At 38.9% G+C, this 26,065-nt stretch overlaps 2 protein-coding genes and 1 non-coding gene across 5 annotated transcripts in view; 2 read left to right on the top strand and 1 right to left on the bottom strand.

The window, feature by feature from the left end:
• The first annotated feature begins 1,875 nt into the window (after positions 1–1,875).
• LOC114670184 (U6 spliceosomal RNA) lies at positions 1,876–1,977 on the top strand. Its single transcript, XR_003719668.1, has one exon. It is a non-coding gene; the product is annotated as a U6 spliceosomal RNA (small nuclear RNA).
• A 1,498-nt stretch (positions 1,978–3,475) lies between these two features.
• On the top strand, positions 3,476–12,703 carry ANKRD1 (ankyrin repeat domain 1). Its single transcript, XM_001087855.5, has 9 exons — positions 3,476–3,804; positions 4,463–4,642; positions 5,542–5,679; positions 5,824–5,931; positions 6,970–7,068; positions 8,535–8,633; positions 8,912–9,010; positions 9,151–9,249; positions 11,823–12,703. Exons 1-9 carry the CDS (start codon positions 3,778–3,780, stop codon positions 11,931–11,933), a joined length of 960 nt encoding a protein of 319 aa, XP_001087855.1. The 5' UTR covers positions 3,476–3,777; the 3' UTR covers positions 11,934–12,703.
• RPP30 (ribonuclease P/MRP subunit p30) overlaps positions 12,116–26,065 on the bottom strand; it is a 41,418-nt gene continuing 27,468 nt past the window's right edge. For 2 of the 3 annotated variants that reach the window (XM_001087609.5, XM_015147668.3), the window contains one exon: positions 23,756–23,960. In XM_001087609.5, coding sequence (XP_001087609.1) covers positions 23,851–23,960 — 110 coding nt within the window. In that variant the 3' untranslated portion in view covers positions 23,756–23,850. Of the gene's footprint in view, positions 21,654–22,481; positions 22,578–23,755; positions 23,961–26,065 lie in introns of those variants that run through there. The other variant, XM_077946747.1, reaches the window with a different exon arrangement.

Genomic DNA, 26,065 nt, shown 5'->3' with positions numbered 1-26,065 from the left:
ACAGCTGGGTCTGGGAAGGCTATTAAAAGGGATGGCAAAATGAGCAATTGTAAGTACAACAGTAGAACAAGGTGGTTTCCAAGTCAGAATCTGGCTACAGCCCTTGGAGCACTTCCTTTTAGTATCAAGGTGGGTGTTCTAAGGACAAGGAGTGTTAATAACAATACAGTTTTATGTGCTATAAAATGCCTTTTTAAAAAATAAAAATGCCCATTATAAAAAAACAGCCCACATGTCCACAAATAAGAAAGTGGTTAAATAAGAAATGGTACGTCCATACATGGAAATTCATGCAGTTGTTTAAAATAGCAAAGATAGATTTGTTTGTGCTGATAGGAGACAATCTCCAAGACACGGTTACTGGGTGAAAAATAATCAAGTATCAAATCAACAGTGAGATCTCAACTAGGTAACATTCTCTGTGCTATTTTTAACAATAATGTGTCTATTATATAGTTAAAATATAAGAATGAAAAGTTGGAGTAGAAGTAGAATGTCTTGAACTTCATATTTTATACAGAAAGATAAAACTGCCCTTGGACTTGGAGCTGAGCTATGGCACATGGATCTGGGTGGGGTCGAAGCACCTCTTTTAATCCCTAGGTGACAGCAGTAAGCACTTTAGGTGCTACTTCTCTGCTTCTCACTTTCTCCAACTATAACCATGGTCATAGTCTAGTCACATGTCATTTCACCCACGTGATCCCGAGGGGAGTGGGAAAAGGCTCATGGGGTGACACTGGAGAAGCTCAGGGGTGCTTTCTTTCCTCTTTCTGGTTGGAGATGGGTGATGCCAAGTTGCTTCATGATTGTAGAACTGACTAGGACCTTTATTGTTTTAATTCATCTGAGTAAGGATAGATGATGTCCGGATCGAGGCTATGATAAAGCCAAATACACAAATGTCAGAATTTACACCACTGGGTGAACTTTTATGGGAAGGATACTCCTGAAAAACAAATGACAGAAAACTCTCCGGCAGGGGAATTTTGTTCTCCACTTTGATAAATACGAATGATTTGAAAATACAATGGTTGTTGTTTTTGTTTTGTTAGAGAGCTAAAGGTGCCCAGAATCTCTTTTCAAAAAGCAGATTCTCTCATGTTTTTTTCTTTATTTGTTGTCATATTCTTTTTATATCTTCTGACCACTTATCCTCAAGCTGTACCTCTCATGTTTTATGACAAACTGAATCAACATGGGAAAAGGTTGAACTGGCAGTGATTTCACCAGCCCTGACATCCTTGCATCCACCAGCGTGCTCCTTTAAGTTCAGCTCATTCCGTCAAGTCATCTTCAAGTGTCATCCTGTGCGAAGTTTTCTTCAAGACTTCCTGGAGCCGCTCTATAGAATCAGCTAGGTTTCAAGGGATAATTAAATGACTGGAGAAAGAAAAGGGCTTGGTAAGCCTCCCTGCCCACTTTCACTTGCATTCTTTGAGGTGATTGAAACAGTAAAGAGCCTTTTTATCAGTTTTGGTTGCATCCTGAGTGGGTCTAAGTGAGACTTGCCCTTGGAAATCTGTTGGGCTCAATGATTGTGTGCTTCGTTCCATGGAATAAAAAGTCTTCAACCTAGCATTCACCAACTAGCTATGCATCTGCAGCAAGTTACTTAACGTTTCTGTGCCTCAGCATCCTCTCTGTAAAATGAGAGCATTAGTCTTGCTCCAACTTTGAGGGCACGGACAGCTCTAGGATTTCATATCCAAGAACCTTAAACATCCCACAGTCCTTCCCCTAAAGACTTCTCCTCCTAATACTTCCCCCAGTCTGGGTCAGGCCTGGAACAAAAAGGCATAAGAAATGGTAGAAAAAGTGTCCATGACTACTTCTGACTTAGATGAAGAGACCAATGAAAATAGTAATGACTCTGCTTGCTTCAGCAGGGCATATACTAAAATAAGAGCTATACAAAGATTAGCATGGCCCCTGTGCAAGAATGACACACAAATTTGTGAAACATTCCATATACTAAAAATAAATAAATAATAAAGAAAAAAGAAAAAAAATTAAAAAGAAAATAGTGATAGCTGTGTCCCTCTCAAAGAAAAGCCCAGGAGATTTCCTTTAATTAACCCCCTTTTAAGATAGAACATTAGGAGACCAGAACATATGATGCAGAAGGTACTGGGGGGGTGGGTCCCTCTTTGTCAGTGTTTTGTCTTGGGGTGGGGAGTCGATGTCTTTTGAAAGTTCCAGAAACACCATCAACTGGCTGAGCATTCAAGAGGGAAGAGGAGAATGGCAGCCACATTTGTTGATTGGATGAGTCTGGGGAGAAATAGACACACAAAGATCAAACATAACTTCCTAATTAACCCTCCTCTCCATTCACAATTCCCTTCTCCCATTCTTCTCTCTTTTACTGAAAAAACAAAAAAGGTAAGATTTTAAACAACTTAAGGATAGTAAACCCAGTTTTTCCTGAAACTATAAAAAGACCCCAGTATTTTTACATAATTTATACCTCAAAGATTAGAAACCAGAAATAGAGACCTTTTTCAACCCTTCCTGAAGCAAAGTGCATCATCCCTCTGGCCACATGTCTCAAATCTTGATGCATCAGAATCATCTGGGTGCTTTGGAATTCAAGATGATTCCTGCAAGTTACCATAAATACCATAAATGGACTCAGAATTCCCTGGAGTGGGGCCCAGGGATCTGTATTTCTGACAAGCTCCCACAGGTGATTCCTTTCCCCATAGCATTTGAGAACTTCAGCCCAATGACCTAATCAGAGTCCTGCCATTGCTAATAAATGGTCCCTTTTTTTTTCACATATGTGTGTGTGTGCGTGTGTGTGTATGTGTGTATGTGTGTGCATATATATATATGTAGTATTTTTAGTAGAGATGGAATTTTGCCATGTTGCCCAGGCTAGTACTGAACTCCTAAGCTCAAGCGATCTGCCTGTCTCTGCCTCCCAAAGTGTTGGGATAACAGGTGTGAGCCACTGTGCCTGGCCAATAGCTGGTTTCATATACTCTATTTCTTGACCTCTCTGATCCATTTTGAAGAAAAAATGCTGCAATTATTATGCTGTTTAAGAACACGGTAAGCATGTCATGTGCTAATTATGGCCAGTGACATCATAAAAGACAAGTGCATTACTGAATGCTTTCAATTTCTTATAATGATGGTAAGGTGGCATGTCATGGGGCCTATTTAGCCCCAGACATCACTCCAAAGAATTCCAAACAGATATAGACAAGTGCCCTTAGGGCCCAGATCCCTTCCCCTTAGGCTGTTTACCCGGGGAATAGGATGTCCTGAGGCAAGTTTCCCCTAAGTGAAGTGTTGATAAGTCTGCTTATCAGAAAGATATTACTGGGGTGTGATATGTAGGGCATCTACATTTTCTTGATAGGTAGTCATATGAAAGCTGACAAAGAAAAAAAAGGGCAGTGATGTGGTGCAATGTCAACAGACAGCTGTCCCCTGCCTCTTGACAAATAGGATGACTTGCATTGCTGAGCGGTGTGATCACCACCAAAGGAATGGCCCTCTCACATTTCTTCCTGATTCACATATTCAGCGGGGTTAGCTTGTCCTCCCCTCCCTCTTCAGCTTCCCAGACACTGAGTCTGGAATGAAAATTCACCTGCCTCTGAGTTGGCTCCTAGTAGGGGCGGGGGTGTTACTAGGGTTCCCAGGTTGGAAGATTATCTCACCCGGCCCCAGCTATATAAGCTGACCGGTGTGGAGGGGCCCAGCAGGGCCAACTCCAGGGATTCCTTCCACGACAGAAAAACATACAAGACTCCTTCAGCCAACATGATGGTACTGAAAGTAGAGGAACTGGTATGTAAGATACATTAATTTAATAAATTGACAACTGGTTCATCTTGGTTTTTGTTTGAAAATGGAAATGCCCTTTGCTTTCAGGCATAATGCAAGGGAACTCTGAAAATGTCATATGTGGAAAAAGGTTGACGTGATGAAACAAGTAAAATTGGAAAAAAAAAATGGAGCTACCAGCAATGAATTCTCTGCATATTTCCTATTTAATATCTTCTCCTTTGGTTTTATTACTACGGTGTGGAATCACATGTAGTTATCAAAATGTCTTAGGCAAGAAGTTTTCTTGCAAGAATGTAAGTCTGGAAACTTTACAACAAGGTGAAGCGTCAACAAAAGTACTTAAAGTTGAGTTTTAATTAAGTAGAGAAGGTTTGTGACTTTCCTAAAAGAAATGTGATTAAGCAGATTAAAAGTAGATGTAAATATGTCAACCTAACCCAAGCTTTGATTTAACCAAGAGAGTAGGACAAGCACCTGAAGTTAATTCTGAGACATTTGTAGCAGCGTGCGTGTGTCGCAGCTTGAGATCTGCGAGTGCACTGCTCAAAGGTGGCTGTTCCCAGGGAAGAAGGACCCAGAGCCTCCTGCAGCATTGTCTGTGAAGAAGGACCCAGGACAAGGCTGCTGCTTCTGACGCTGCCATCTTCTTCCCTCATAGGTCACTGGGAAGAAGAATGGCAACGGGGAGGCAGGGGAATTCCTTCCTGAGGATTTCAGAGATGGAGAGTATGAGGCTGCTGTTACTTTAGAGAAGCAGGAGGATCTGAAGACACTTCCAGCCCACCCTGTGACCCTGGGGGAGCAACAGTGGAAAAGCGAGAAACAACGAGAGGCAGAGGTGAGAGCCATCTGTGGAATCCACTAGTAGGATGTTGGGGCTGGAGCAGGGATTGGAAATGCCAGGGAAGGAGAAGAGAGAAGCAAACCCAATCATTAAGATGTTTCTTTACCAGATTCTAACCCATAAAGAGGCAACTTGTATGGAACAGGTTTTGGGAATAATTCTTTGACAAGACTATGACCTCTGAATTCTGAATCAATGAATAAATGTGCTGTGACCATGTTTTGATTGAAAGATACACATGTCCAGTGAATTCCTGATGTTACACACCATGTAGTTAATCCCAAGCAAGGGAGATCTCTTTTTCTCAATAACATGGTCTGTGGTCCTTGGATCATTGTTTAACTGTCTGCTGTCTGTGTTGACACAATCTGTGTTTCTGGGTGAATTTTCCTTAATTACTAACACAGATAAAAGTTGCTTTAGTTAGCTGTGGTACCTGGACAGTCTGTTTTAGAAGGCTCTGCCTAGTGAAAGAGAATGACATTGATATTTCAGAGCTTAACATTTATTGTTAGATTCTTTTTTATCATGCTCAAAAATTAAACCAAGTTTTGAGCATAATTTTAAAAATCCTTCAAAAATCTAGAGCTTGTTTACGGCATTAATTACAAAGTCATCACTTAGAGACCAGATTGTGTCCTCAGTTAGGCAAGGGCTGATTCTACAAGCAACAGAAGTAAAGATGATGGCAATTAGCTGAAAATTAGACTCCCAGATAAATATCTGAATAAGAAATCCCTAAAATGAAGTCAAAGATTTATATAATTTTTAAAAAATGTTTTTGCTCAAACTGTTCACATGTTTATCTCAGACCTTGCAGATTTAGTTTAGACACAACCAGAATGCTTGTCAGTAGAACTCACCATATTTTTGAAATACGAATTTCTTTTTAGCTCAAAAAGAAAAAACTAGAACAAAGATCAAAGCTTGAAAATTTAGAAGACCTTGAAATAATCATTCAACTGAAGAAAAGGAAAAAATACAGGAAAACTAAAGTTCCCATTGTAAAGGAACCAGAACCTGAAATCATTGTAAGGACTTTTTTTGGTTTTCAGTAATACGTGTCCAGTATTGTGCTACAGGGGAGCAAATATCTGTGGAGGGTTTGATTGAATGTTGGCAAGCTCACGGTAACTCTCATGCTATGTATATATATCTATATTTTTTGGCTTTAGACGGAACCTGTGGATGTGCCTACGTTTCTGAAGGCTGCTCTGGAGAATAAACTGCCAGTAGTAGAAAAATTCTTGTCAGACAAGAACAACCCAGATGTTTGTGATGAGGTAAGACTCATGCAAAGCACTGCAAAATCCAGCACATTAATTTTATGTTTCTTATGCTTTACTGCAGTCTTGCTAATATAATGCCAAAGTCCTTCCACCTGAAACAGTTTCCCCAGCTGTTGCTGTGTGTGCCAGGAGCCTAATAGGAGAGTTCAGTGGTCCAAAAAATAAATATATATTGGATCAGTGCTACGGATTGTATTGTCTTTTGCACTCATATACATCTGGCTGATTTTTCAGTTTTTTTTTTAACTTCTTAGATCCTTGTGATAAGATTTTAATGTGGGCCAAAGAGTCACCTTTAGAGAGAGATAATTAGCATCATCTTGGATTAAAACCAAACATGTCAACACTAGATAGGAAATCTGGAGACTGGAGTTCAGGGGCCAGTTGTACCACTACTTGGCTATTTGGTTTTGAGCAGCTAATTTGCATCCTCTGGGCTGTGGTTTCCTTATCTGTAAACATGGGGCATTGGAGTGAAATAATGCCTAAAGTTGTTCCAGCTCTAATAGTCCATTCGCCCATTCAGATAAAGCCAATTTATCAGAAATCACTAATCCTTTTGTATTCTTTCCCCCATGAAGTGAAATTGGGGATCGCTTCTAAAGTTGAACTAAAAACGTGTCTCCCATTCTCCTAAAAATGAATGGAAACTTTTTGATAGTCAGTCTAGCAACAGTCCTAGATACAAGAAAACTGTCTGATCTGCATGGTAATGTTACATGAACAAGGAAGGTGCAAGATACAAGAAAGGGAGACGTCAGCATTTAGACAGTTTTGAGCCTTTAAGTTCACATTCCTCAACGTAGGCCTTTGAGCCCTTAGAAATGTATGTTGAAGGAAGCTCAAATATTAGTTGCAGGATAATTGTTCTGATTCTGCAACTTTAGTTAACTTTGACATTTCTATTCATAAAGAAGCACTTGAGTTTCTATCAGTTAGGTCATCAGAATCTCCAGCTTCATAGCTCTTAAAAGGGTTTATGCACATTTTTATATTTATTGCTATCTCTTTTTAAAATCTCTGTTCTGACAGTATAAACGGACAGCTCTTCATAGAGCATGCTTGGAAGGACATTTGGCAATTGTGGAGAAGTTAATGGAAGCTGGAGCCCAGATCGAATTCCGTGATATGGTAAATATATTTCTTTGCTTGGGAATGAGCCAAAAGAAGTAGACTATATGAAGCTCCGGAAAACCTCCAATGCAAAACCGGACTGATTGGACTGAAAATTGATCTGAGAGAACTAGGCAAAAGCTCATTTCTCCAAATAAAGAAAAGTTGGGAGATGAGAGTAGGTCATGTGAAAATATTTTCCATACATACTGAAAATAGAGGAATATTTTAGGGAAAAGAAGGAAGTGAAAGCTGTTCAACTGAATTCAATATCCTCATCAGTGAGTTAGTCATTCATTTTCGACACTTGCCTTTCAACAGCCTTGTCCCTCCATTGTTCACAGGGCAGCCTGCTCATGGTCCCTTGGCTGCCAGCAACATATATGAATTCTCTAGCTGTACACTTTATATTATAGATGCCAATTGTTACCAATGAGATTTAGGGCTAGACTGAATATGAAATGAGTTGCATCTATGGAAAGTAGCTGCTATTCAGACCTCAATAATTCAATCACTGTGATTTTTACAAAGACCAGTATGCAGCATAATTTATGAACTGCAGATTGAGCTGGGAAAATTCTTTATGTACTTAAATGCAGCTCATTTTGACTTTATAGCAAAGCAGAAACGGGATATCAAAGAAATCCAAAGGACTTGGCCAAAATTGAATCCAAAACATAAACACATTGAAAAAAAAAAATAAAGAAACAAAATATGAAGTTTGCATGGAAACTAAAAATCTTGAGTGTGAGATTAAGGCCAGGGGCATATCAACCACATAGATCAGTGAGGAGAGGGTCTCCCAGGTGTAACTATACACGTTACAACTGTAGACACAAGTGACTATAGTTGAGGTACAGAGGCTGTGCTAGCAAAAATGAGAGCAGAAAACCCACAGAGATAGAGAAAGAGCGACAGGGACCCTAGATGAGGTGACAGATCCAGATTAAAATATTTTGGAAGGGACAACTTTTATTCTGCTAGAATTTTTAAATACATGTGTTTAGAACTTTTGAGTACATTTGACAAAAGTAGTTAGAAGTTCCAGGCAGATGGGGGTTGGACTATGTATTCTGCCTCTTATTAATTGTGTTTCCTTGGGCTAGAAACTTGAACTTTTTGGAACCTGGTTTTTCTTATCTGCAAAATGTGCATAGTAACATCTACCTCAAAATGTTGCTGGAAGAATCAAGGTGTCTAGAGTGTAGCACCATGTTGGCATGAGAACTGTCTCAATAAATGGTCGCTCTTATTCTTTTAAAACATTATTAGATTTATTAAGAGCCTCCTAATAAGACACACGTATGCACACACACACACGTAATTTAGCTAACACATTTGGTAAGAACCTTTGACTCCAGTTAGAATTGGCGATCTAGATGGGGACAACTCAGTATTATCACGGATGCCCCTAGCAACCAGATTCTAATTCCCCAGACCACATTCTCCTTCACATTGTTGGGTCTTTTTCCGTCCCGGTGTAGCTTGAATCCACAGCCATCCACTGGGCAAGCCGTGGAGGAAACCTGGATGTTTTAAAATTGTTGCTGAACAAAGGAGCAAAAATTAGCGCCCGAGATAAGGTATTTCTTCTTCTTCTCCCTTCATTCATCCCTTCCCCCTCCCTGCCTCCCCTTCTCCACTTCTCACATTCTTCCCCCCGCCTCCCTCTCCCCTACTCGCCCGTCCTCCTCCCCTACTCCTTCATCTCCTAACCTTGCCTCTCCATTAAAGTCATCTGGAGGCCCATGCTGTGCGCAGGCACCCTAGTGACCACTTCTCCCCCTCGCACATGTCTTGGGGTCTGGGACAGCCTCTGTCCTCATTCCTAGCGAATCAGCAGCGTTTTCCAATTTTCCAGTTGCTCAGCACAGCGCTGCATGTGGCGGTGAGGACTGGCCACTATGAGTGCGCGGAGCATCTTATCGCCTGTGAGGCAGACCTCAACGCCAAAGACAGAGTGAGTAGCTGGACACGCTCGGGTTTCCCAAAGCTTCACTGCTTTTGTATTGGGAATCACTCTCCCAAGCCTGGGTGCCCTTGCAGGACCCACTTCCTGGCCTCAGACCCAGCTTGAACCTGTTGACTCTGCTTCTCTAGGAAGGAGATACCCCGTTGCATGATGCGGTGAGACTGAACCGCTATAAGATGATCAGACTCCTGATTATGTATGGCGCGGATCTCAACATCAAGAACTGTGTAAGTACTGGAAACAAGAAACACCGCTTGCAAGCTTTCCAATTTCCAGGAGCATTTCTTAAATAGGTGAAACGACTCCCACAGTGGCAGCATTTGAGGGGTCTTCGATGGTCTAAATGCCCCTGCCCATTTCCCCAAGGATGGTGTTTATCTTGGTTAGGACTCAGGTCACACGGCCAGAGATGGGGGAAGCCATAGATACTTCTATGACCTCAGTGACCTCAGTGCCTGATACAGTGCATAATAATTCTTTTACAATTTGGTCTTGGAAATGAAAGATAGTCAAAATTTGCTCATCCCCACAAACACCTAGAAGTCCAATCTGCCTTGGCCATTTCTGTCTGTGCAAGGGCTGAGGAAGTTAGAAATAAAGGCATCCACCATTTCCAAAATGTCCTAAAATTCCACAAGGGTCAGTGCAGGCAGTGAACTAAGGTTAATCAATATCCAATCTGAGTAATTCAGAAAGTCCCTTTCCTCCTTACAGCAATGTGAAATGTCATCATTTTCTTCCAGGGGTAGCTGTGCTTTTGCCTGTATTTTTTTTCAGATAATTTCTATCCATTCTCCACTTGGATTTGTCTTCACATCTCTCAAAATAATTTCCTATATTTAGGCCCTGAAAATTCTTGTATAAGTACATATTAATTTAACTTCATCTGTAAGCAGGGAACATAACCAACGTTTCCTCATGGTCTCAATTTCCAGACAAACACCATCTAATATAAGCTTAAAAAATATTGCCCAGAGGAACAGGTATAAATTTCTGAAGAAATAAATTTAAAGAAGCTTTTGAAGAATCACTTTACAAAAAAGAGGAGGGGGTGGGGAGGGAAACTCAGTCATCATATAAATGCAAATAATTTTCTCCCCTTATTTGTGTTGCAAAGACTGAGAAGAATATTTTACCGTTTAAAAAAAATCTGGCTTGGTGACAGGAACAAAGAATGGTGATAAATGAAGATTGCTTGGAGTGGGAAAGTGTTAACAGTAGGGCTCCCTCAGTCTAGATATTGGAATTGATCTTATCTAGTAATTTTTTAAAACTCTCAGAAAAAGAGCAGGTTCAATGAAATCTTGAAAGCTGCAGAAAATGTGAAGAGTTTTTTTCAGGCAGTCAGACACTCCCAGCAGAGACAAATGGCAGCATACAGCTTTAGGGAGACTGTGTAAGTAGCCAGAAAAATCACGATATAAATTTCAATGGAGAGAAGTGCAAGGAATTTTTGGAAGAGTAGCCCAGAATATACAAATAGGGCTCTGAATTATCAGTTAGATCTTAGCATCAGGTTTATGGAACTATTAATGTCATTGACCCAATGGATTGATGTTTTCCCCAAAGATCAATAACCTATTGATACCATGTAAAGGAGATCGGGAGCAGCATACAATATTTTCTCATTATCCAAAACTCTATATTCATGTCTACTGATGACTGTTCCTAGAGAAAGACACTACAAAGGTGGGGAAGTTCCAAAATGAAAGTTATAGGGCCACTAATTTAAATACCTACAGATCGCGTAATCTGACTGCAGGCTGACCTCACTGTGCCGGGCAAATGGCATAAGTGACTTCAATGTGTGGTTGTCAGGGTCTGTGCACATAACTCTTTTAAAGGTGGCCCTTCCCCAACCCAGTCTATGTTGCTCTGTAGAACCATGGGTACCATGTTGTTAACTCTTCTGATTTTTTCATAGAAGTCACAAATCCAGTTGGGAAATCTCTTGGTTTCCAATTGTTGCCAATTCATACTAATCTTAACAAAAATCTAAGTTCTCTTTGGGTCAAAACAAAACAAGTCTCTATTCTGGTTTGCATCTCAAAGCTGCCAATTTGCAGTCACTGGGTTAAAAAGAAACTTCTCAATGAATAGAGATGGAAAAAATTAGGACTTCTCAGATCTATAGATAAGAATTGAGAGATGATATGGTTTTAATATTTTTAAATCTTGAGACATGTGCATAAGGGAAATCAAAATTTCGTCTCAAAAATGATTTGTTCACACATGTCATTGCCATCAACTCCAAGAAAAACAAATTTCCTGGGAGAGTTCATTGAAAATTCTGACAAGTTCTGAAAAATCTGTTCCCAGGAACAGTAATAGTACCCAAGCAGTACCTGAGTACTTAAGCCAAGTTATTGATGCAGCTCATTTACTACCATTTCTTATCAATCAAAGAACTATCGTTCAAATGGATAGGCATTGATTCTTGGTCCAAGAGGGATGCTGCCACCTCCGGGAACCCATTCCACAGGATACTGGAAGATGTATGGAGGCATTTTATGAATTTCAAAATGACTTGAGGTGCTCTTGACACTTAGTATCTAGGGACAATGGATTTTACCAATACCTGGAATGGTCCCACGTGAAAAAGATTTCTACTCTTAAAATGGGAAAAGCATCCCTCTGAGAAACAGTGAAGGGTTGGTTTGAGTACAAACTGCAGATCACTAGTGGAAACTGTAAAACACTGTTATATACCTAATCCTTACCTCATGAAACACACACAGAGAATGTGAATTTACAGATGTCACCCACCTGAAAGTCAAGTTTCCTTGTCTCATTTGATTAGGCTGGGAAGACGCCAATGGATCTGGTGCTACACTGGCAGAATGGAACCAAAGCAATATTCGATAGCCTCAAAGAGAACTCCTACAAGACCTCTCGCATAGCTACATTCTGAGGGAAACGACAGACTCTTTGATCAGTAAATGTTTACTGGTATTTTGAAGGCATGGCCCAAGAGAAGAGACACTAGCCATAAAATCTAGTTTCTATTTATCAACGTGTTGTGAAGATGTACCTAATGAAGTTTTGAGAAAGCACAGGGTTATATGTGTTTAAATTTCCTTTAGTGAAACTCTGTTTATTTTTATGTATTTCTGTTTATTTATTTACTACCACGCTACTGATATTCAGACCTTCATGATAATCCATTTGGTGACCAGAGCTTCATTTGTATATAACACTTTCAGAGCCCTCCCATAGGTAGTTCTTAAACCAGGTGAAAGAGCAAAGTTCAAGTGCCTACTTACGTGTCATTCGCTTATGTAAGAGTTTTTAAGAGAGGGCTGATTATTGCAGCCCTCTTTTCTCCTGAATTTTTAATGCAGAAGTTTGAATGAAGCAAGGGAAGGCATGTAGGGACAGGAAAGGAAACAATGGAAGGAAAGTGATTCTGTGAAAAGGACAGTGAAGCCAGCTATTTTACCCCCAGGCAGGACTTTTTTTTTTTTTTTTTTTTTTTTAACCAAGTACACAGAGTACCCAGGTGAAGAGAACGTCATGAGTGTAAGTGCAAGGCAGTGGAAGGAGCGGCAAACTGGGACATGCAAAATTGAATTTGCTCAAAAAAGATGAAAGGAAATGCAAACTGTAAATGTGTAAATGTATATTGTATTGTATGTACATTTTATATTCATAATAAAAGCAAGCAAACTCTAAACCTCTAAACCTGTCTATAAGTGTGGTGGAAATGTCCTATGTGAAAAACAAGCTCTATAGGAGGGGTTTTCTCCCATTGTTTTCCAAGTTTTGTGGATTAGAAATGTCCCATACAACAGCACTCCCAGTATTTAATATGCATACAGATCACCTGGGGATCTGGTTAAAATGCAGATTTCTGATTCAGTTGGTCTCAGGTGGGGCCTGAGATTCTGCTTTTCTGATAAGCTCCCAGGTGACAGGCCACGAAATGGCACCACCACACTCAGCAACTAGGCTGAGAGCTGTAAAGACACAAAGGAATTCTAGCGAGCCTTCAGTCCCAGTCATGTGTAGAAAGAGACCCCTGGTGGTCAGAATGATTTCTGCATGGTAAACCCGCATTCCTTAAGAAGTTCCCATCAGGGCTTAACGAGTGATTTTTTTTTTTAATTTAAATTTTAAGTTCTGGGGTACATGTGCAGTATGTGCAGGGGTGTTACATAGGTAAACGTGTGCCAAGGTGGTTTGCTGCACCTGTCAACCCATCACTTAGGTATTAAGCCCAGCATGCATTAGCTATTTTCCCTAATGCTCTCCCTCCTCCCACCCCACCCCTCTACAGGTCCCAGTGTGTTTTGTTCCCCTCCCTGTGTCCATGTGTTCTCATTGTTCAGCTCCCACTTATAAGTGAGAACATGTGGTGTTTGGTTTTCTGCTCCTGTGTTAATTTGCTAAGAATAATGGCCTCTAGCTCCATCCATGTCCCTGCAAAGGACATGATCTCATTCTTTTTATGGCTGCATAGTATTCCAAGGTGTATATCTACCACATTTTCTTTATGCAGTCTATTATTGATGGGCATTTGGGTTGGTTCCATGTCTTTGCAATTGTGAATAGTGCTGCAATAAACATATGCATGCATGTATCTTTGTAATAGAATTATTTATATTCCTTTGGTTATATACCCAATAATGGGATTGCTAGGTCAAATGGTATTTCTGGTTCTAGATCTTTGAGGAATCACCACACCATTTTCCACAATGGATGAACTAATTTACATTCCCATCAACAGTATAAAAGTGTTCCTATTTTTCTGTAATCTTGCCAGCATCTGTTATTTCTTGACTTTTTAATAATTGCCATTCAGACCCTATCCGTCTGACGTAGCTTTAATATCCAGAATCTACAAGGAACTTAAATTTACAAGAAAAAACAACCCCATCAAAAAAGTGGGCAAAGGACATGAACAGACACTTCTCAAAAGAAGACATTCATGCGGCCAACAAACATCTGGAGAAGAAAGCTCAAGATCACTGATCATTAGAAAAATGCAAATTAACTAGAGATTTAACAATTCTTGTGGACAGGGGCTGGCAATGTCAAAGACCTCCCAGGAGAGAACATGCAGGTCCATGATTTTTGACCTGCAGACCACCACAATAAAACTAATATCACAATAAAGTGAGTCACAATTTTTCTGGTTTTCTAGTGCATACAAAAGTCATGTTTACTTTATTCTGTGATTTAATAATTGTGCTATAGCACGATATCTAAAAAACATTGCACATACCTTAATTTAAAAATACTTTATTGCTAAAAAAAATGCTATCGATCATCCGAGCCTTCAGTGAGTCATAATCTTTTTACTGGTGGAGGGTCTTCCCTCCATGTAGATGGCTGCTGACTGATGAGGGTGGTAGTTGATGAAGATTCGGGTGGCTGCGTCAATTTATTAAAAGAAGACAACAATGAGCTTACCACATCAATTAACTCTTTCATAAAAGATTTATCTGTAGCATCTGATGCTATTTGATAGCATGTTACTATCAATAGAACATCTTTCAAAGTTGAGTACATCCTCTCAAACCCTGTTACTGCTTTATCAACTAAGTTGATGTAATATTCAAAATCCTTTTTTTTGGTCATTTCAGCAATGTTGACAGCATCTTCACTAGGAGTAGATTCTATCTCAAGAAACCACTTTCTTTGCTCTTCCATAGGAAGCAACTCCTCAGCTGTTCAAGTTTTATCACAAGATTGTAACAATTCAGTCACATGTTCAGGCTCCATTTCTAGTTTTCTTGCTATTTCCACCACATCGACAGTTACTTACTCCACTGAAGTCTTGAACTCCTCCAAGTCATCCACACAGTTTGGAATTAACTTCTTCCAAATTCCAGTTAATGATATTTTTACTTCCTCCAATGACCCACGAATGTTCTTAGTGGCATCTAGCATGGTGAATCCTTTCCAGAAAGTTTTGAATTTACTTTGATCAGATCCATCAAAGGAATCGTTATCTATGGCATACAGCCTTATGAAATGTGTTTCTTAATAAGACTTGATTCAAAATGACTCCTTGATCCATGGGCTACAGAATGGATGTTGTGTAAGCAGGTATGAGAATAACATTCATCTCCTTGTACATCCTCATCAGATGCACATCTCCATCAGAAATCGTGGGTGACCAGGTGCATTTTCAATGAGCAGTAATGTTGTGAAAGCAATATTTTTTTTTTCCTGTACAGTAGGTTTCAATGATGGGCTTAAAATACTCAATAAATCATGATGTAAAAAGATGTGCTATCACCAAGGCTTTGTGGTCCAATTTATAGAGCACAGGCAAAGTAGATTTAGCATAATTCTTAACAATCCTAGGATTTTCAGAATGGTCAATAAGCATTGGTTTCAACTTAAAATCACCCACTAACAAGGGAGTCAAAGCTCTGAAGCTTTGAAGCCAGGCACTGACTTCTCCTCTGTAGCTATCAAAGTCCTATAGGGCGTCTTCCCATAGAAGGCTGTTTCATCTACATTGAAAATCTGTTGCTTAGTGTAGCCATGTTAATCAGTTATTTTAGCTAGATCTTCTGGATAATTTGCTGTAGCTTCTCTATCAGCACTTGTGCTTCACCTTGCACTTTTATGTTACAGAAATGACTTTTTTCCTCAAATCTCATGAACCAACTTCCACTGCAGTTCTCCAACTGTTTTTCAGCAGCTTCCTCACTTCTCAGCGTTCATAGCATTGAAGAGTTAGGGCCTTGCTCTGGATTAGGCTTTGGATTAAGGCATTATTATAACTGGTTTGGTGTTCTATCCAGACCACAAAAACTTTCTCCATTCAGCAATAGGGCTGTTTTGCTTTGTTATCATTTGTGTGTTCACTGGAGTAGCAGCTTTAATTTCCTTCAAGAACTTTTCCTTTGCATTCACAACTTGAGAGACATAGTTTTCAGCCTATCTTGGCTTTCTACATGCTTTTCTCAATAAGGTTAATCATTTCTAGCTTTTGATTGAGAGTGAGAGATGTGTGGCTCTTCCTTTCACTTGAACACTTAGAGGCCATTGTAGGGTTATTAATTGGCCTAATTTCAATATTGCCTTGTTTCAAGGAATGGGGAGGCCTGGAGAGAGGGAGGGAAATGGGGAAAGCTGGTCGGTGGAGGAGTCAGAACACGCACAACATTCATGGATTAAGTTCACTGTCCGATATGAGTGCAATTTGTGGCTACCTAAAAGTTATAATAGTAAAATCAAAGAACACTAACCAACAAAACACATATAATAATAATGAAAAAGTTTTTAATATTGTGAAAATTACCAAAATGCAACATGAGAGAGACAGAAAACAGGCACATGACTGAAAAAATGGCACCAATAGACTTGCTGTTTACAGAGGTGGCACAAATCTTCAACTTGTAAAAAATTCGATATTTGCAAAGCACAATAAATTGAAGCACAATAAAAGAAAGTATGCCAGTAGTTCTTGGCCAGGTGCTAGGCCAGGTCCTAAGACCTGTGGTGAGAAAAAGAGATTGTCCCTGACATGCCCTCCTGGAAGAGATTAATATTAAAGGAATAATAAGGAATAAATATATAGTCATGTGACACAGAATGATGTTTCGTCAACAATGGACCACATATACAAGGGTGGTCCCATAAAATTAAAATGAAGCTGAAAAATTTCTATTGATAGCGACATCCTAGCTGCTGTAACATCATAGTACAGTGCATTACCTTTTCTGTTTGTTTAGAGACACAAAACACTTGCCATTGTGTTATAGTTGCCCGCAGTATTCAGTACAGTCACGTGTTGTACAAGTTTGTAGCCTAGGGGCAATAGGCTGTATTGCTCATATAGCCTAGGTATGTAGTAGGCCGTATCATTTAGACTTCTGTAAGTAACACTCTGTGATGTTCACACAACAAAACCATCTAATAATGCACCTTTCAGAATGTATCCCTGTTGTTAAGTGAGGCATAAGTGCATAGTATCCATCTGTAGTAAATACGATGAAGGAAACAATACAGAGTGCTGTGACTGTCAATAAGATGATGAGGCTTCCATAAAGACTTCTTTGAGGTGGTAACCTTTAGGGTTTGTCTGAAAGATAAACAGAAGTTATTCAAGCAACAAGTGTTCCAGGTAGCAGGAACACGGCTTTCTGGAATACAGCAAATATATGAGAAATGTTTGGCCCTTGTGGAAATACATGAAAGCCAATGAAGTCTGATGTGAAACACTAGAACCAAGAGACCCATTTTGGACAAGATCATATATGTTAACCTCTTAGATATGCCTCTAACCATCTGGAAGAGTGTATATGCACAGTCCATAACCAGAAGGTCTTTCAGGTGTCCGGTCATAGACACATACAGAGTTGTGAGAATGGTTTGAAATATTTTTGTGACTTTTCTATCTAGTGTTTTACCAATCCAGGGAGTCCACCTCCTGCAGGCAGTGGGGATTTCATTGTTATCTCTTTGACTCCCAATCCTGTTTGTCCACCCATCTACCTTCCCCACAGGGGTCCTGGCTTAAGTTTGTCAGACTTTTAAGGCTCAAGGTCCTCCAATTTCTTCCAAGTGAAGCACCTACAATACAGACATTTCTCCTGCTAGTGCTGATGTGGCATAACTTCAATGTGTTACCACCATGTGACCAACTTTTCTTTATGGTATCTGCCTCAAATCCACTCCGCTAAAGAGTACCTCATGGAAGGTACATGAGAGAAGAGAATAAAGAGTTATTTTTTTGTGTTGCCACATATAACTATTTGCACTAATAACTAGTTAGAGGGCATGAGGGACAATACGGAATAAATCCCATTAGAGTAAGACCAACTCTTAGTTATCTCTGCTAATGGAAAAGATAAAGACGTTGGGGGAAATATTCACGTTTTTAATCACAGTCGTTTTTTCTTTTTAAATTAAGGTTCTCTCCTTGCCTTCCCACTGACTCAACTCTTTCTTTGTCCACAATCTTTCATTTTGTGTTTGCTCTCCAGTGAAGGGCACATCACACTGGCCAATGGAGAGTCCTAGTTGTTTTTGACCTTCTTTCCCTCACCATTCTCTTTCAATCAACCACCAGGTCTTACCAAGTATACTACGTAAGTAGTGCTGTGATCTGTCTGTGTCTTCCAATCCTAGGTGCCTCTGCCCTAGTTCAGGTCACCATTACTTCTCATCTGGATCACTCAAACAGTCCTCCCAAGCTCCTGGCCTCCAGGCTTGCTTACCTCCAGAACGTTTTTCAAGTTGCAGCCAGAGTGATTTTTCTAAAATGCAATGCTGATCAACTCACTCTCCTCTTTCAACCCTTCGATGGCTTCACATTTCCCTCAGGATGAAATACAAACTCCTAAAAATGTCTTATAAAATCCTTAAAATCTGGCTGCTGTTAACTCTTTATTCTTATCTCTCATTACTTTCCTAGCCAAACTCTAAATTTCAACTCAACTAAATTTTCAGTTCCTTAAAAAATCCAGGCACTTGCTTTACTGTTTTCACATACTGTGCCAGCTCCCTGGAAGTCTCTTCTTCCCACTACAGCCCACTCCGCCCCATCGCATCACTTCTCCTCATTCCTCCCCTTTGGTCTAGCTGTATTTCCTCCAGGAAGCCAACCTTGAGTCCTTAGATTCTATTAGTTTCCCCTAGGTGTCTTCTGGTTGTACTTTGCTTTTTCCCCATGTCATAACATCTGTCATACTGCCTTCCCTCTACTCTTGAACACCCAATACTGATTATGCCAATACAGAAATGAACAACAAAGGAAGCAACACATCACCAATAATCCTGGTTTCATGACATTCTGATTATTTCTGTGCACATTATGGCTATTGTGTATTTAGCTTTACATCTTTTTCAACCGAACAACTTATTCTAGACGTCTTTATAGACAGTATTCTTTTGTTTTAATGTACAATGGATTATTTAATCCTGTTATTATTGGGTATTTAGGTTGTTTCCATTTTCACATTATTTTAGACATTGTTGCAGTGAATATCCTTATCCATCCACCCTTTATAATTAACCATTTATTTCTGAATAAATTGACATAAAAAGTATAAGACTTGCATCAAATTATATCTCCCTCCACAATGTTATTGCCTTTCCCCTCAACCTTGAAAATACCCACTTTATAAATCTTCTTTTCTTTTAACTTTCAACCTGATCAGCCAGATATATTTGTGGTGATTTTCCCTTAAGTGACTAGGAAAGTTCAGCATCGTCATGTTACTGGACATTAAAAAAAAATCAACTTTATTTGTCCAATTTTCTAAGTCAAGTCTCCCGGAAGCAGTGTTTCAAATTAGGATTCTTGTGCAAGTGACTTACTGAGAGTCCTCTGCAAGGGAATGAGAAAAAACAGAACAGGGCAAAAGAGGCAAATATGTGGTTTCAGGAGAAATCCACACTCAGCGTAATCCCATGGGGTGCTCAGGAGCATAAATTGTACCACCACCGAGGCCAGTGGGCTGGGCTGTAATGCCCTGCATCAGTCACTGGCCATGGGCCAACCTCAGAGGAGACAAAACTTCCCAGGTATCTCCAGGTAAAGTGACTCTCATCAGCCCAGGACAATCCTCTGGAAAAGGGTGAAGAGAAGTCATTAGTATCCAATGTCTGAAGCACCAGCAAAATAGGTACACCACCCTGGGAACGGGGATCTGTGTGGATGCTAACAGCATGTCATGCCGGGTATTTTAAAAAAAGAAAAAAAAATTCTTAAAAGCTAAGCATATTAAACATTCCTGGAATATGCATTGTAAATGTACTTTCCCAGTTGTTGTTATGTAGAGATAAATCAATCAAACTTTGTTTTCTGGCTTTGATGACCATGTTTAGCAGGTGTATTCCAACCCAAGATTATCATTTTTTTAATTAACTTATATTTTCCTCTAGTATTTTACAAGTTTTTAAAAGAATTTAAAATTTTAATCTACCTGGATTCACTATGGGTATGTATTGGGTGTGAGATAGAGATTTGACTTAGTTTTTTCCTAAATAATAGCTGACACTTCAATATTTAAATTCATATAACCAAGTAATAAATAATAAAATAGTTGATACTTTCTCTTTTTTAGACAGAGTCTCACTCTGTCGCCCAGGCTGGAGTGCAGTGGCACGATCTAGGCTCACTGCAACCTCCACTTCCCCGGCTCAAGCAATTTTCCTGCCTCAGCCTCCCGAGTACCAGGAATTACAGGTGTGTGCCACCACACCTGGCTAATTTTATATTTTTAGTAGAGACGAGGTTTTGTCACGTTGGCCAGGCTGGTTTTGAACTCTTGACCTCAAGTGATCTGCCCTCTTTGGCCTCCCGAAGGGCTGGGATTACAAGGGTAAGCCACGGCACCTGGCCATAGTTGGTACATTTTATATGATAGGCCCTGTCCAAAGTAAGCCTTCTACAAATATTAACCTATTTAACCTTTGCAATAATGTCACAGGTAGGGAGAACAGATGAAGTGGGGCACAGAGAGGTTACATAATTTGCCCAAGGTCATAGCTAATGAGTACTAGCAAGTTGGGTTTTTAATGAATTTAGTTTTTCTTTCCCCTATGCACTTAACTGGTATGCTGTACTGCCTCTCCCAAATAGATAACCAATCATTTCAGTATCACTAACTGAACAATCAATCCATCATTTCTTCTTATATCTTAAGTGTGATCTTGGACTTCCTGCTCTTTTCACTGTTCTGAATTTCTGCACCAATTAGTTCTAATTACAGTACTAGTTTTGTTATACTCTGTAATATTCAGCATTGTAAGTCCCTCCCATTAGATTTTTCTCTGAAATTTCCAGTTCTCATATTTACTCTTTCAGAATACCAAGTCCAAAGACCAAATACATAAACAAGAAAACAAAAAATACTTATAGGCATTTTGATTTTAAATTTTGTTAAATGCATAATTTGGGGGAGAATTTGATTTGCAATTTGTCTCATTCAAGAAAACAGAATGTCTCTCTCCATGTATTCTTTATTTTCCCTTTATTATTACTTTCATTAAGTTTTCTTTATAGAGGCCCTACACATTTCTTGGTAATTTACATCTTTGTGAATAGTGTCATCTTTTAAAATTATATAACAGGTTACTAATCAAAACTGTTTTTTGCGTATTTATACATAATTGGCCACTCTGCCAAACTTCATCTTGGTTTGGCAGAGGTATCGTCATCTTGCAGCAATTAAATCAGTGGTTCATTTTAACAAAAGTAAATATTAGAAGGAAACCTGCCTCTGCTATTCACTGGTGATCAGCCATCATGCCCTACTATTGTGAACAATGGCATAAACGTGTATGAATAGAAAGCAGGCACAACTGCAAACACATACTACACAAATGTGTAGTACATGGACATAAGCTGAAAGGCACCTTATTTCTATTTTTTTCCCATTTACTTCACAAGTTTTCCAAGACAGTCATATCTGCAAATAATTTTACCTCCTTTCTGTAACATGAAAATCTTACTGTATCTGGTAACTGTAGCTGGTATGTCACTAATTCATAAATTAAGGTGGGACATCGCAAAAAATTGAACATACATCCTGTTAAGCATTTTGAGTTTAAAATAGATAAATGTATACTTGGGTACCAATTTTAAAGAAGGGTCAAAGCCTGTTCTTGGGAGTATGGATACATTGACGAGAGATCCAAAGTTATCTTTTTTGAATTCTAGTCCCTTTAAAGCAGAAAACGAACTTGACATTAGCGAAGCAATCCAATGTTTTTACTGATCACCCCCAAATTTGTTATCTTTCTCACACCTAATTTGACAGCAGTTCTTTGTAGTGACTCTTTTCCAAACTTTTCCAAAGTGTTGACTTAGTTTTCCTGGGAATTCTTCATTTGCCCCCCAATAGTTCATCAATTTTCATATTTAAAAAATTAATTTACATAAAATGCTAAATACAGCTGGCATAAACAGATTTGTGAATAAACACAGCTGACTAAACTTAAGTGGGGTGAAGACAAAAGCAAACTGCACAGAAGGAAGTGGCAGACTTTTGGTGTGTGGGCTCAGCAGCACTGGCCTGTTTTACAGAAGGAATGGGTAGGTTAATCCATCAAATTGGCCAAGTGGTAGTCAAAAATGCTTTTGGAGCCATCATGTTTAATATACACAAAAATTAGACACATACGAACATATATATGTACACATAAAATATTTGTCTACTTTAATTTTGCCATGGGTTTTTATTGTTGTCATTTTAAAAATCAGGAGATTTTAAACTTTATTAAATGTCTTTTTGGCATCTGTTAAAAATATTCTGATTTTTCTCTTTGACCTATGAATATGATAAAGGATACTGCATTAAAAAGAACTGGAAGGCCGGGTATGGTGGCTCATGCCTGTGCCTGTAATCCCAGCACTTTGGGAGGCTGAGGCGAACAGACTGCTTGAATCCAGGAGTTTGAAACCAGCCTGGACATGGTGAAACACCATCTCTACAAAAAAAATACAAAAATTAGCCGGGATGTGGTGGTGCAGGCTTGTGGTCCCACTTACTCGGGAGGCTGAGGTGGGAGGATGGCCCAAGAGGCAAAGGCTGCAGTGAGCTGAGATTGTGCCACTGCAATCCAGCTTGGGCAACAGAATGAGACCCTGTCCCAAAAAAAAAAAAAAAAAAAAAGAATAAATTTCACCTGGTCATGATGTACTTTGTTTTAATGGTTTTTTTAAATCAATATTTTATTTAAACATTTATATTCATTGGTGAGGTTATAAAGCTTTCTCTTTTTAAAATTGTATTTTATCCAACCCATAGAACAGTTTTCTCTTTTTTTTAAAAAAAAATTCTTATTTAGTTATACCTCTGGCTCCACTCCATCGTGTTTTAGAGCCCTTACATTAATATTGCATAAATGTACATATTTGCGTAAAAAGCTACTTCTACTTAATATGATCCCATTATAAAAATAAATTATTTCCAAAATTGGCTGAGTCCGATGCTTTGCTATTTTTAATACAGCTATTAGGAAAATCAATATTAGGTTTTTAGGGGTTTCTAACTAAAAGTAAGGAATCCTATTTCAAAGACCTCTCATAGGTATGAAGCAGTGAAGGAAGAGGCCAGGTGTAATTTCACATGTGTATCCTCTCTCGTTCCACAAATTCTATAGCAATTCTTTTAGAAAAAAATGCTGATTTGATGAATACATGGAAGAAGCTTAAAACAAGATCAACTAAGTCACTTCTTCAATGTAAGTTTGAATACCTTCAAAATAACTACTATTTGAGTATGAACAAGAAACTTTCGAAAGCAGCTCTTAAAATATTCAAACATCTGGCTGCATGTGGTGGCTCATGTAATCCCAGCACTTGAGGAGGCCAAAGCAGGAGAATGGCTTGATCCTGGAAGTTTGAGACCAGCCTCGGCAACATAGTGAGACCATGTCTCTACAAGGGAAAAAAAAACAACAAAAATAGCCAGGCCTGGTAGTGCACACCTGTAGTTCCAGCTGCTTGAGAGGCTGAAGGGGGCCCAGGATTGAGGTTGCAGTGAGCTGTGATTATGCCACTGTACTCCAGCCTGAGCAACAAAGCAAGACCCTATCTCAAAAACAAAACAAAACAAAAATACCTGAAACATCCTATTCAAGTATATCTGCTGTTATTTATCACTTACACAAAGGAGAAATAAATAGTCTTTCTCTCTTAAAGTACATCTAAATTCATTAAGCTGGCAGCCTATTAAAAAAATGCTTCACTAGGTTTCATTTGTTGTTTTAATGGATTGGAAGTAAAACTGTTTTTATAGGCTATTGATTTCTAGCTCCAAATGAAAACAGTAAATCACACAAAGGTTTTATTTCTGTTGTGGCTGATGAACTATAAAAGGGAAGAGGGAGTGCTGACAGAGACTGGGGCATTCTTTTCAGCTCTCACACTTGGCTTTCTTAGAAGCTGGAAGACAATCTTCATCCCCTTCTGATGGGCGAGGTTTCTTCACTGTAGAAATAATTCCAAAAGCAGTCTTTCTAGTTTCTATAAAACAAACAGGGAAACCATTGTGCTTGAAGTTAAGACATAATTTAAAATGAGGTGGTTTAACATATTACTTTGGCTTACAGCACTAGTAAATGATAAGCCATAATGAACTGCTACGGGTGCTAGTGCCATTTACTGTCATTATCTTTTTTCCCAACATACACAAATATCAGTATATTATTAACATCTAATTCATTCCTGAAGATTACCTCATGGGTAAAACTGCAGGACAGTGTTATCTCCAGTGGTCTGTCCATGGCATCTTATGTAGCCAGAACCCCGTCATAGACATTGGTGTAGCAGATACTTTATATATGAGAGACAGACAAATCAAGAGAGCAAACACAGCAATCGAGTGTACAGCTCCCAAGTGGAGCACATGTGTACCTCATTTTACAGCATGTACCCTATCTCTCTCATTAGAACATCAAGGTACCTCTGAAGAATCAATTGTATTATATTGCCAACACTCAACAATGGCTTGGCTATGCAAAATGTGTTCAATAAATACTAGTTGAGTTAATGAATAAAATCAAACTCATAAATTTATTGATCTCTTTAACTGGTGACAATGAACAAAGAATTAATAGAAATTATTAAATGCTTAGATTAGGTTGGCAGCAGAGTTCAACTTAAATTTAACCAATTTCTCCTAGAAACCTACTAATAGGCTAGGCACTGTGTCCGTATACAGAGGGTATTAAGATGCCTAACAGTCCGTGCTTTTCCCCATAATACATGCATGTGAGAAGCACAATAAGAGCAAATATAATAGGAGTGGAGGCATCCACAAGAATTAACTGCTGGATAAAGCAATGAGGTATTATATAAAGGTGACACTACTCTGAATAGGGTAAATGGAATAAGAAAAAGAGAAGTATTCCTTTACAAAGCCATGGAGAGAAAGGTAAGAAGAACCTAGGTAAGACAGTTTAGAGGACAATATATGGCTGATGTGAAGGAGGAATATGAAAAAATTAGGAGAAAACGAGGCCAGAAGGGTAGCTTATGAAAGGCCATAGTGTCATGAAAATAGACTCCAACTCTGTTCTTAGAAAGGGAAAGGGATTATGGAGAAGGAGAGAGATACCCATTAGCTACAAAGGTGGCAGAATCAAAACAACTTGACCAGAAATTTAGCTATGAATTATTTCTTCTTTCAAGTAATAAAAATAAAGTCAACTATAAAGTGTTAAGCATTATTTTCCCATTTATCAAGATTAACTTAGTAAATCTGCTTTGCCAATTATTTTAAAACACTTTTATTTATAAAAGGGATAAAACTGCTCTCAAAGTCATTAAAATGTCAATATAATGAGAACCTCAAAATAAAAACTGTCAATTATTTCCATTTCACCAAATGAAAAACGTCACACTTAATAGCTATTAATTTATATCACTGATTCTCTACCCATATAGTCTAGTCTAAAAATCACCTGAAATAAAACATTGTGAAAATCAGCACTTTTAAACAAAATGCATTAATTTCTTTAGTGTCTTTTAAAAATAAATGCATTTCTGTAACAGCGAGAAGTTACATTTGGGTATGCTTTAGTTTACAAAATGTTTTCACATATAGTATTTCCTTTAATCATCTTGCCAAGGAAAAGCTAAAGGATTATTTACAAGTGAATAATTTTGTTCACAAGGGGCTAAGGCAGGTGTCCCCAACAGGTTCATTTTGGTCCAGGGGCTGACTGACAGCATGAACTTTGTCAATCACAGGCCAAAGACTCTGACCTTGGGCCTCTTTCCTCTATCCTTTCCATGCAACCTCCTCAGAATTGCTATTCATTAGTTTCTGGATTTCTGGACCCCCAAGGAACCTAATTCTGATTTCCTGTGGCAAGCCTTCCAAGTTGAAAGCCAACTACTATGTGTCCAAAGTCTTCTGCTTGCCAGGTATCCATGCCTGCACCACTGTCATGATTCCTCTCATCATGAGGTTTCCAGACCCTTTAAGGACCGAGTAGACATTTTCCAATAGTGTTTCAGTGCACTGCTGTCCTTCTTAAATGTGGCACTCAGAATGATACAGATGCTGGCTGAGATTTCATAAGTAAGAGTATAATAATGAGGCTTTGCATTTCCTTGCCTCAGAA

Source organism: Macaca mulatta, chromosome 9, assembly GCF_049350105.2.
Source record: "Macaca mulatta isolate MMU2019108-1 chromosome 9, T2T-MMU8v2.0, whole genome shotgun sequence".
Classification (NCBI taxonomy): Eukaryota; Metazoa; Chordata; class Mammalia; order Primates; family Cercopithecidae; genus Macaca; species Macaca mulatta.
Note: the sequence above shows the minus strand (reverse complement) of the source record. Positions and strands in the feature narration are given on the sequence as shown.

Bases quoted from the DNA above. Each gene is read 5' to 3' on its own strand.
- ANKRD1 (XM_001087855.5), top strand. From the start codon at position 3,778: ATGATGGTACTGAAAGTAGAGGAACTG. The intron at 3,805-4,462 runs GTATGTAAGATA...CTTCCCTCATAG, and splicing joins TACTGAAAGTAGAGGAACTG to GTCACTGGGAAGAAGAATGG. The intron at 5,932-6,969 runs GTAAGACTCATG...CTGTTCTGACAG, and splicing joins ACCCAGATGTTTGTGATGAG to TATAAACGGACAGCTCTTCA.